Raw genomic sequence first — 12,839 nt, forward strand, 5'->3', positions numbered from 1 at the left:
TTTGAGTCAAACAGGGAAGTTGGGTGGTGTGTTGCAGTGCCGCTGTAAGACTTTCGTCAGCCAGGGCTATCTGCAGTGCTCCCAGGCTCAATGCAGAGAGCTGAGTGTCTGCCTGTTTCAGGGGGGAAATCAGAGATCGGTCCTGTCTGCTAGGAATGCTGCTGGTGATGCGATCCCACGAGAGGCTTCCCTCCAGCGCTGTGTTTCTGCCCTCCTCCTCCTTCCTCTTCGCATCTTCGCGTTCTCTTATTCTCCTCTTCTTTACTTTTGTCCTGTTGTACATCCACCTGGCTTCACCTTTAAACCAGTCCTTGGGAGAATTTATCCAGAATTTTTTTCAACTCTCTTCACCTATTTCTTCTCCTTCCCTCCTCTGCATTGTATTTTTTTTTTTTTTTTTTTTGCCTCTTTCTCCTAATGCATATTCTCTACTTTACGAGCAGCTGCTTTTTTGTCATTTCTGGTGTGTGTGTGCATGTGCGCATGCAGGTGTGTGCATAAATGCATGCTCACACGCGAGCATCTGTGCACTTGCGGTGCTTAAGCCCGCTCCGACCTCTCTTCCGAGGTCATCTGAGCTCCTTCCGGCGAAGCACTAAATGACTGTGAAATGCTAATGCAGCTAATTAGAGAAGCAAAAAGCAAGGAGGGAATGGGCTCAGTAAGGAGGGAGGGCCGGGTGGGGTCAAGAGGAGGGCAAAGGCAAAAATAAAGTCAGCCCAAGGAGAGAGGAAGGGTACAAATCAATTACAGGTTTGTGAGTCTGGGCTTGAGGATGGCTGGTGTTTAGGCTATGATGCCAATATGAGTTTATTTGAAACATGTGCTCCAACCAGCCAGACTGCTTTGGCTTACAGGCTGTCCTCTCAGGCTATAAGCCTCATTGGAGAAACATTGGAGAAACACAACATTCACTATCTCTGGGGACTCAGTTTTTTTTTTTCCTATCTGGTCCTATCTGGTCAGTCTTTCCTTATGTCCTCCTCTCCATCCTTCTTCTTTTCTCCCTGCATCTGTTCCTATTGCTCTTCCTCTCCCTTTGTATCACATGCCCACACACACACACACACACACACACACACACACACACACACACACGTGTACATTATATTTTAGCATGCTCGCCCACATTTTTCCACTGAAAAGTCACTGAGGTCGGCACTAAATCATTCACTAATTTTTCAGGGCAAACTCCTGACAATGTGGCTAGGTCACACCAGGGATTCACAGAGAGGTTTTAAATTCAATCCCGTCTTAATGTTCACTTTGCAATTACATGTTTAGTGTATTGTTTAAACAGTCACGCTGGAATCCCTATTGACAGCACGCTGCTCAAGGCTAATAGCCTCCATCAATAACCTTGGATCTGTCCTCTATCTACTATTTCTCCCTCTCAATACACATCAGTCTAATGAAAAATACAATAAACACAATCAGAGAGGCATATTGAATAACCCTGTTGCATTTGCTCATTTGTATTCATCAGTGAAAGTAATACAACATCTCTAATGCAAGTCATACATTAGCTGTACAGTCAAAAAGATGGATCCAAACTGCTGGAAGATGAGTAGTAGATTTTTTTTTTTTTCCCCTCTTGTCACTGATCATCACATGTTCCAGTTCGTACTTTTAATCTATATTCGTTCAGTCCTATCAATTCAAGTCCTGTCGATATTTTAAATATATCCATAAATGCAAATGTATAGTGCTGTTTCTCGGAGAGATCAATGCTTGTTCAGAATATTTGTGATCCTGAGTTCACGCCTGGTTTCCTCTGAGACTATATTTACAGGAAAAGCTGAGGAGACATTGAAGTAAGCAATGGTTTAAAGGTGCAAAACAAAAATGTAAGAAAATCTATGTCTCCTTTCATGAGTTATGGGGAAATCGAAGTCAGTTGACCCAGTATCATTTCTCAGCAAGATAAAACACGCAATCAACCTGCGAATGAACTGGAGCCGAAATTTGGCAAGGGAAAATATTTCTTCCAAGTCCTTTGTGGGATTTCTTATTCTGTTTCCAAAAGGGAGAACCATGTTCTATAACTGTTGAGGCTCTACTCTTTATGTATGACTTGTGCTTCAACACACCAAGGAGAGCGTAAAAATCCTGCAGGGAGGCTGGATCCACGTACAACGCAATCACGCTCCAGAGCTTATAGCAAGCAGTCAGAAACCACCTGCATCCCCAAGATGTGAGCGGCAAGGTTTTAAAATCATCTAAGGTTTTGCATCTCGCAGCAAAGATTCAAAACTGCTTGTGCTATCACTGACCAAATGAATGTATTGTGAAACAGAACAGGTGGGCACTGCTAGAACCTATTTTACCATGAAATGAGATGCGTGCTGGTGTCACAGTGGTGGAGCACCTATTCGTCTGTTTTCCCATCTTGAGCCAGTTGCAGAGTGTCTCTGCCGTCTCTGTATGTTGTCTGGTATCAATGATTGAAAGCAACAAAAAATTCCCCAAAGGATTAAATAAAATATTTTAAGTAGTAGTTTGCAGCAATATTTAAAACTAACGTGACACCCCCAAGTAAGCAACACTTGATTTGAACCTTTTTATACAGCTGGGGCTTTTGGAGATAAATAGGAGAGGGATTTTTTTCTCTGTTGCTGCCTTGCGCTCTCTCCATCTCATACCCTCTCCCTCTCTTCCTCCCCTCCCTTGCCCCATTATTCAGTCAACAGACACTTGGGGATCGATCGGGCAAGGCAACACGGCCTGGCGGATGAAACATGTCCTCTCTAGGTACACAATGATAAATAAAGCACTGCAAGCCACAGTATTCTACCGCTGCAGGGCTGAGGGGGTGAAATAGGAAGAATAAAGAGACGGATCAAATTCAGAAGGGCAAACAAACGTATAAGAGGAGAAGTAAACAGAGTATAAAATGCAGGTGTTACAGATACAGCCTTTCCTTCGAAGTGGAATGTGCGTAGGTGGGAACATAAAAGGCAATACAGAAATATTTCACCCACTCACACATTAAGGTGATAATTCATTATTATGCATAGCAGTGGAGCAGACTCTTTTGTAACATGATGTGTACTCCAGTGCAGTGTCAAATCTCATTCGACGTCTTTGGTGGTATGGCGTGGAGTGAAGCTGCAATATTGTTTTCAAGGAAGCTTTGATGATGTTTGATGCATTTCGTCTGCGGTATCTTGGAATAGACCGGGCGGTCGAAGACAAGGAGATGCAAAAGGCTCGTGTTCACCTTTTTCTCGTGGTTATGTCTGGAAACCCAAAGCTGTATGTGCAGAGAAGCCTCTTGGCTGTCCCACATCGATGTGATGCTGTTGTTTAGTGTGCTCATGTTTCAGTCTTATTTCATTTCTAAAAATTTGCAGAAACTGAGGATGTAAACGTTGAGCATCTTTTTGTCTCTGTCCACAGCTTCTACTCTTCACCATACAGCATCTCCACCAATCGGATGATTGCACAGACATCAATTACACCCTTCATTGCTGCCTCACCTGTTTCCACATATCAGGTGGGTGGACCCTGTCTGGGGCCTGCCGCATTAGGTCGAGCCCCAGAATAGGACAACCAGGACCAACTGGGAAACTGACATTGAGGGATAGAAATATGTTTATCTGAATAAAAGCTAAAATGACAGTTTCACTCGATAGACTTAGCAGAGAAGCTGACATAAAATCAAAGCTTCAACATGGAAGTCCATACATTTTCAGTGCAGCCTGGTAGCACATTATTAACTCAACTTATGTCACAAGAAGGTGAAGTCCCACCATGATTTGATGATAGCTCTGGTCTGATATTTCTTTTTTTTTAAGTTAAAAGTTAAAAGCACACATAAGTGAATGACACATTGACCTCAAGGCATGGTCCTTCGTTACCATAAACAGTGTGATTGATTTTTTTTTTTTTTTTCAGTCCCACACACACTGCCCTGCTGCCTTAAATATCTACTAATAAGTATACAAGAGAGTAGGTTTATTTTTCGAGCACCTGTGATAAAATCACAAAAGACTTTACATCAGTGACAAAAAGTACAGAAGTTCCAGACAAGCAAAAAGGAAAATTAAAGGCAATAAAATAAAATGGAGCAGCTTTTCAGACTGACTAACCAGAAGTCTTTCTTTCTTTAAAAACATTCAGCTGCTCCATAAAGATTTCACAGCATTTTAAGGATTGCAATGATAAAGGGAGAGCAATCAAAACGTGTGATAATCCACATGTCAAAATAGCACTAACAAATGTATTAATCCTGCCAAAGTGAGGTTTTTGTAGAAAATTGCTTAGCCTTTTTCAAATATGAAAGAATATATTTGTGAGCTCTTTTTAAAGATTTATCTGTTCACCAGGAACGAAATGGGCTTTGTCATGTGACCCCTTAGAGGAGGGCTGAAACTGGTAATTCGTGGACAAACACATCGCGTTTATCTTTTTATGAGACAGTGAGAAACATACAGGGATATCATCTTAAGTAGAGTTAAAAGCTGTTACCTTAGACGACAGCTTTAGAAATATGTGTTGAATATCTCAGATCACTGACCACAGTTCTGATCAACTGTTTAATTTTTTTATTTTATTTATTTATTTATTTATTGTGCTTTCTTTTTTTTATTAATCATGTCAACTCCGGATTTACAGGTCAAGGAACTACAGTTTTTCTTTTCACAGTGAGGACTTTAACACTGAAATCAAGTTATAACAGTTCCCTTCACTGCCATTCCTACTCAGATAAGACATGGCTCATATTGCAGCACTACTCTCATCGATCTTTCATTCTCAGGCCCAAATCCTCCCTTTGCCTGTCTCTCTACTCCCATGTGTTGCATTCCCTCTCCTTGTAATGCACATGCCATACAAATTCATGTGAAAGCCACTTTGGCGGTGTGGCTTTGGTTCTTCGTGAGGATCTTTGATTGACTTGATCCTCAGTTTGTCAAACTTTCAGACAATCAGCAGCTCTCCCCCACAGGTTTTCTGCAGTGCTGCTGTAAATGAGGAAGGCAAATGCAAAGACACACCTTCGGCAGAGCAGAGTCACATAGTGAGACACCGTCACACATTGTTTTTTTTTTCCCTTCTTCTTCTTCTCCTTTTTTGAAGGAAACACAAGGAGAAATTAGAAAATAACCTGCCTTGCGTTTCTTGAACTCCCTTGTGGACAGATAAATGAATATGTATGTGCACTCATATGATTACTATATACATGAATACCGTGCCTTCCAAGTGACAAAGGGGCCTCCGGGGACTTGTTTCTCCTCATGTCAGGGCTGGGCATTGGGTAGCAGAAGGAGATGAAAGTGCTGTTTTTTGGTCAAGACAGACTTTGATGATGAAACCTCCTCTGTGAAGCAGTAATTATTAGACTGTATTGATCTCTGTGGTCTTCATATCTTGTTATAATTACAACATAACATACTGTATAGTGGACCCTTGGTTAATGCTGTAATATTCTTTAAGACATGCTGCCGCAGGGACAGAAGCTGTGAAATGGGCTTGTAAAGACTTGAGCTAATGATTAATTTTCTCTCCTCTCCTCTTTGGCTTTCTCATTTTGGCTCCCTTCCTTTCATTCTGTCTCACAATTGTCCATCTTTATGTTCTCTCTTCTGCAATTCTTTACGCACTTACAACAATCTCCTTTTTGATCTTCCTTTTCCTCTCATCTCTTCCTGACCTCCCTCCTGTATCTTTTAACTCGTGCCCCATCTTCCTCTCCTTTAATTGCTTTATTTTCTTATCCGTCCTTTCATTCTCGCCTTCGTCCTTTTTCTATTTCTATTTCCTTCGTTGCTATGTCTTTTTTCATTCCCTCTCTTTTCTCTTGTCGTTTCTCCTCTTCTGTCCACAGGTCCAAAGTACATCTTGGATGCCACATCAACAGTATGTTATGCAACCTACAGTAAGTTTTTTGTCATATGTTATCTTGTTCCCAGTGGAGTAATTCTGTCCATGTCTATCACTTCCTCCTTTCTACATCACATTCCAACCTCAATATTTGTTCCTCATGCATTTCTCAGTCTGTTAACAAACAATCAAATTCCAGTAACACAGTCACATCTGTCACATCTGTCACATTGGCAGCTTCAGGATCCTTCTGTGTTGAAAAATATTTGGTAGTTTTTGGGCTATATGCTCAATGCAGCTTTATTTAATTGTAAATAGTATTTAATGTCTTTAAATGTTTTTTCTACATCTAATATCTCGATTGTTACTGATAAATTGCAGCAAATCACCGAAACGTTAAAAAAGCCAAATAATAAAAGAAAAATTACACACTATTTACAGCAAGTGCATCAGTGTATGAGAGCCCTACCCAGGCCAGATAAAAAAAAAAAAAATGAATAATAATAAAAAAAAAAAAAAGGCTAGTCCTGCTCTGCTGAATCAGCCTGAGAGTAACCTCTTAAAGAGTTCAGAGGGGCCAAGTTTGAGATCCATAAGAAAAGGTTGCTCCCTGCTGGATCGAAATGAAACTGCAGCCCAACAAACCGACTTCCACAAATGTAGCGGTGAACATAATGCTGATCCTAAATTCTGTCCAAAGTGAGAACTATTGTTCTGACTGACTTTTTTTTTTTTTTCCTTTTTTCGGAATATGATATAAGCCAAAGAAAATAACAATGCAAAAACATGCTCTGCTGGATACAGTATCACACAGAGCTGCTGCATAATTCGAGCTTCCTGTCCTACTTCCTGTAGACCAGCTCATTTCTGACTGCCTCAAAGACTGAAACACATTTGTGGGTATAAGACACACCTACATGTAACTACACAATCAGGCACATATATTGACTGTGTGTATGGGAGTAGAGGGGACGTGCACTTTTCACTCACCCACCTACAGATTCTCTTTCTTCTTCTCTAACACACAAACAAAATCAGACACTGTAGACTGTGTTCAACATAAAATTCTATTTGTTCTATTTGTCTGACCTACAGCAACTTAACCACCCACACATAGAGAGCAAAGTCTCTACACTTTCATCCAATCCAGGGACAGAATCCTGGATTTAGATTTCAATTCCTTAAATATGTTTCTCTCATTAGTGGAAAGAGTGACAGATATTTTATCTGTTCTCTCATTGTATAACCTCAGTTATTACTTCTCAGGGCCACTAGAAAAAGAAGTGATCAATGTAGATTCATCTTGGAAAAACACAGTAAACCTGAAAGGGTTAGAAATAAACTTTTATCACATCTTAAACATTTATTCACTAGTGGTTTTTCTCAAGCAAAATCTATATTAATTATTTTAAGAAGAAATGTAACACACATTGATTTTTATGCCCATAGGTTTTAATTACATGGCTGGTCTGAAAGCGCTCTCGTCTTAGACAGGGTTCATATAATGGGGAAAGAAATGAATGTCACTGCAAAGATAAACTGCAGTTCCCAGCCCATGATGACACTGTCTCATCCAGATTTTATGTAATGGAAGAATAAGAGCCAGAGTCCTGAATGATCCTGTACCATCAGTATTTTTCTAGAAAATAAAGTTGGCTCCACTCAGAAAGACAGATTTTATCGTCCAGGTTTTTATCTGCACTCATGTGAATGAATTCGTTTCTTGCCAGCAACCACAGACTATTTTACACTTTGGCTATGCTCTGTTGATATTGGCGGCCATGGACAGTTGGAAGGTAGAGGCAGCACAGGTATGGCAGCTATATCAGCCATGGATAAGTTAATCCAGTCTTATACAACTAGCTCCAAATTCTGTTTTTCCCTCTCTCTGTCGTTCTCACTTCCTATCTGTCTTTCTCTTTGTGTCTATCTGCCAAGTGCTAAAAACATTCTGTTGTCATGTCTGATTAAAATTATGTCTGTGGGAGAGGATAATACCCTTCTGTAAATGTGTTTTCAAACAAATGTCCCAACTAATTATCTGGCAGACCGCTTGATATGACTTCCTCAGACTTGAGAGGAGCCACGGCGAGGGAGAGAAGAGAAGGACGGATTGGAGAAGGAGAAAACAAAGAAAGTGCTTGCATTTAACAAAGAAAGGACAGGGGAGAGAAGCAGGCATGGGGAGAGGAGAGGAAAGAAGGGATTACAAAGAATAAATTGAGAACAAAGAAAAGAAAACAACTGCTGCAAAAGCATGTCTGGGCTGTGCGTGCCTGTTCCCCAGCCTTGTCTCTGCGTAGTCAAAATCCCTGTTAGACAACAAAGGCAAAGGCTAGTCATTGTATTTCCTGGATACAGAGGAGCTTGGCAAGTTAAAGCTGCGTCAGGGAGGGAGACTGGGAGAGACACAGCGGCTTAATTCTGTTCCTATGGCAGCAGAGTCTTCCTCACTGCTGTACTGCAGTTAATGGCTACTAAGTCCGATTAATGGTGTGCATTCATTGGCATGTTTAGATTCTCTCGCCAGCAGTCCATCATGCACTTAGGAGGTTTTTAGCTGCTCATGCAACTGAAATAGCGGGTTTGACCCTGCATATCACCATATCACTGACAAATTCGTTCATTTTCACCTAAGTAAAAGGTTTCAGTAAGAGAAACGAAAACTGTGAAAAGTGCATATTTTAAACTGGCACACTGACACAAGCAAACAAATTCAGATACACACAGACAAATACACATGCACACCCAAACTCACCTATACACACATTGGAGTGCCTTAAGGACTGTGTGTTTCCGAGTCTTGGTGGAATGCCCAGATTACTCGAACTCCCTGTCTTTACATCTTAATTAGTGAGAGGATGTCTTTGTGCATAATTACTCACAAATCCCCCTACAGGAAATGAATGAATTACCCTAACCATGCATAGCAAGAAAGACATGGAAGGCGGCTTACTGAGGAGGGGTGTAATGAGACAGCCAAAGAATTGGGATTTCAGATCTTCCTGAGTTAAATTGCCATGTTAAACCCATTTTAGGAGACAAAGGGGTGAACAATATGTCGGAATGAGGCACCGTTCAGTACATATCTGGGCCTGAAAATACTGCACAATACTCACTTAGTGTCCTTTTTGTTGATGCTTATATCCTGCGTTTGCAGAACTGTCAAATGTGATCCAGCAATTCCTTTCTTTTGGATTATGTAGTCCTGCAAAATCCTGGGAGTTTTTGTGCATCATGAAAGCGACAAGACAGAGATAAAGGATGTGGTTTCAGAATGGGAAATCATCTTTGCAAAGAATACAAACATCTGCTTTTCAGAACACGCCACCTGCAAAAATAATAAATAATGGCCGTTCACCTCATTTGCATGCTCACACATATAAACAGATGTCATTATCACTAATACTGTGCATTTGATGCCGTGCAGTGCCTGCAGCATTCTTTAACTCAGCTTCATTCTTATGGAAAATGACAGTAAAAAAGGGGAGGGGGGGGTGAGGGGGGAGTGAGTAAGAGAAGGAGCGAGTTCAAAGTTGAAAGAGATCTTGGGTTTGCCTCGGGGGGGGAAGATAACTATCTGTCCCGTGTGCTCATTTGTTGCTCATCTGATACATGAAAACACAAGCATATATGCATACGCTCCACCACACAGTTACGCACACATCACACACCCGCTAATACAAGGGGGCTGACAGACAGATACATGCAGAGATTGCAAGTTAAACACTTGTAAAGCTATAAACCAGAAACGATAATTAGTCATTCTGCGTTTCCCTTTGCTTTATGCATTCTACTCTCTGTTGGAAGTCTGCTGGAAAGTTGGATAAAGGGAGCGAGCGAGAGAGAGAGAGAGTAAGGATAAGAAATCATTAAACAAGAGGACGTATTATAGAGATGAATGAAAAGCTTGGGTATTACTTCGATTCTAGCTGCTAAATCTACCTGTCTAAGCCAAAGCTTTGTGTGAGTTTGTGGGTAGATCTGTTGCTGCATCTGTATGTGGATGCCTCCATGTTTATATGCGCGTTTATATATAAGTGTCACTCATTCACTTGCAATGTTGAGGACAGTGTTGACAGAGAATTTCTGATACCAAGATTTCTGTGTTCTGCAGACATAGCTCCCTGTGAAGAGAGCAGGCAGCAGGAAGAGCACTCTCTCCGCTGTTAGCAGTTCTGACAATCCTTGTCTTTGCTTATGTGTGTGAATGTCTTCCGATGAAGCTGGCAGACAAAAGGATCTTCACAGTTTCACAGATGTGAACCAGTCTGATGGACTGTCTGCGCCTTTGAGAGGAACGCATTGGTAGAACTTTTATTACTGGCTTGTGTGTGTGTTTGTTTGGTTGCGAGCCTCCCTATGAAACCCTACAGTTACAGAGCTGACATGCAGGCAGCCTGTGCCGAAAATACCGAAACTTAGTACCTGTGTTTGTCTAACATCCTGTCTCAACATGCAGCTACAGAAGTCGCTCCGGAGATTTTTCTGACACACATCCACTGATCCTGTCTGTGCTCATGGGAAGAGTAGTTAAACAGCTATCACAAATGAACAGCGCTTACTGCTGCCAGGTCGTTGCCAGATGCCACGACGTGCAATGTGAGGAGTCTCCTCTTAAATCTATACGGCGTGTTGAATCTGTAGCAGAGCTGTACTAGAAAAGTAGAGCTGACTGCATCAAGGTGTTAGGCCGCGTCAAATCCCTTCACATTGAGGAGATTTACAGTGAAAGCCTTTCCGCTCCATTCAGAGGCATGTCCTGTCAAACCTGCCAAGCTGGCTAACTATGTTGCCATATACAAAGTGAAACCATTTGCCGTCATCAAACTTAACAGCCTTGGAAGCCTCACCTTTTCCCTCCAGCTGTACGTTTTTAAAGGGGTTCTATTTAGCTGTGTATCGTAAAAACCAACCTTTTTTAGCACTGCAGTAAACTTTTCAAGTGACCTGTTGTGCTGTGATAGTTCCTGCTAGACTTGATGGTGCATTCGTCCATATTGGAGGAAGCTCTAATTATCTTTGTAGCCGAATGCTTGATGAGAAGATTGAGATGAATATGAAACTGCAGTCCTAAGACATTAAGCTTATTACAATGACTGGAATCGAGGGAGGGGGAGGGGCTGCCTTGCTCTGTCTCCTGATTAAAATGTGCCTCATTTGTATGACTTAGATCTGTGTATCTGACGTATCTGATTCAGGTCAGATGAGAATAAAAAATTGTGTTCGCAATAGTTTTTAACAACAGTGTCAATAATCCAGTTTGTCCTTTCTTCCTTTCATCCCGCCTCAGGGTGCTGTCATCACTCCAGCTGCAGCCATAGAGCCCAGTTTGTCTCTTCATCCATCCAGTGTTATGGCTCCTCTCACCCAGCAGATGAATCACCTGTCTCTGGGTACTACAGGCACTGTGAGTCTCAGCTTTGAGTTTGACCTCCTGCAAACCATCTTGCTCTGCACTCATATTCGTGTTTGCATTTCTTGCTGTAATATGTTTCATTTGTCATTTGACTTTTTTTCAATCAGCAAACCACATAACCCTTCTGGAAAATGCATTTTTCCCGTTGAAGTGAAATGTGTGATGACTTTGGGCAAGAGCCAAAGTGTTCTTATGTAATGTAATGTAAAGTGTTTAAAAAAAAAAAAGGATATAAAATATACACCTATTACAGCTATAATATAACATTGGCTGTGTCCTCTTTTCTCTCTGCAGTACATGCCTGCTGCAGCGGCTGCTCCTATGCAAGGGCCCTACATTCCCCAGTACACTGCAGTGCCTGCCTCTGCCATCACAGTGGAAGTAAGGACAAAGAGTTGTTTATTGACACTGTACTGGTTACTCTTTACACAGCAGCCTGTAGCCAACCATACAGGACTGCATATAAAAGATGTATCGTAGGAGCCGCAAAGCATTTTAAGCACTAAACTAATGTGAAACTGAATTTTATATAACCCATGTTTTATCTGTATACAGCAGATAAAACTGGGGTTTTATCTTCTATATGCAATATAACTCTCCTAGTTTATGGTAAATGACTGTAACTGTCCTTTAGCGTGGATATGCTGTTAAAAAATGTAAACAAAATCTAAAAGGAGCCAGCAGTTATGGAGGGAGGGAGAGAGGGCAGCTGATTGAAACAAAACTCCGAAAGGAAACAGAAAATGTATGATAACCTCTGTGAATTATTCCTTGTTACGCGCAAAGTTATTGGAAATACAATCACACTGGAAGAGTTTGTATGACATCTGACTGATTAGTGTAACTGGTGTCAGGGCGTGGTGACAGACCCATCTCCACAGACAGCTGTCGCCTCCTCACAGGACACCAGCGGCCAGCAGCCTTTATCGGTGGAGAGCGCGGGAGATCATGCCACAGCCTACTCTTACCAGCAGACTAAGTAAGTAGGTGCACAGCTGAGCAACACAGAGGTTATGTTATGTTATCACACTTGCTTTGTGCTGTCAAAGGGATTTACATTCACAATAACAGAAGTGACAGTTATGTTATAAGTGGATGCCAAGTAGAAAGGAGGCATAGACATGCTGTAATGTTTTTTTATGCTTCATTGATTAATTCATACACACTGTCATTAGGTTTTTATGACTTTTGGGGGCCGAGGTAGTTGTTAAACTTAACAGCTGCTGGTTGTAGCTTCGCTTACTTGTACAGATGAGAGAATCATAATGTAATTGTTGTCAAGAGAATGAATACCTGTTCTTCCGATACTAAGTGACTTAAATTTTTGATTTCCAACATATTCACATTGCAAAGAGATTGTGCAATCATCAATGTGCGGTGTGTAGTCTTGACACAGGCAAAAAAAAAAAAAAAAAACGGTGTTTGGTTGTGTCAAACTTTGCTTGTAATACCTCCACAATTTTATCTTTCTCCTTGTCTGTGTCTTGTTTTTCTGCTCTGCATATAACCTGCCCGTGTTCTCTGTCACACACAGTGAATAGACAAAAAAATGTTTTGCTCACATTAGAAACAATAGCACCATTTACCCTTTGCTCAC

At 41.2% G+C, this 12,839-nt stretch overlaps 1 protein-coding gene across 3 annotated transcripts in view; it reads left to right on the top strand.

The window, feature by feature from the left end:
• LOC115045555 (RNA-binding motif, single-stranded-interacting protein 3) overlaps positions 1-12,839 on the top strand; it is a 107,377-nt gene that overhangs the window by 92,067 nt on the left and 2,471 nt on the right. For 2 of the 3 annotated variants that reach the window (XM_029505305.1, XM_029505307.1), the window contains exons 9-13: positions 3,400-3,496; positions 5,828-5,878; positions 11,117-11,233; positions 11,537-11,623; positions 12,097-12,225. In XM_029505305.1, the coding sequence (XP_029361165.1) occupies positions 3,400-3,496; positions 5,828-5,878; positions 11,117-11,233; positions 11,537-11,623; positions 12,097-12,225 (481 nt within the window). Of the gene's footprint in view, positions 1-3,399; positions 3,497-5,827; positions 5,879-11,116; positions 11,234-11,536; positions 11,624-12,096; positions 12,226-12,839 lie in introns of those variants that run through there. The other variant, XM_029505304.1, reaches the window with a different exon arrangement.

Source organism: Echeneis naucrates, chromosome 6 (assembly GCF_900963305.1).
Source record: "Echeneis naucrates chromosome 6, fEcheNa1.1, whole genome shotgun sequence".
NCBI classification, from domain to species: Eukaryota; Metazoa; Chordata; class Actinopteri; order Carangiformes; family Echeneidae; genus Echeneis; species Echeneis naucrates.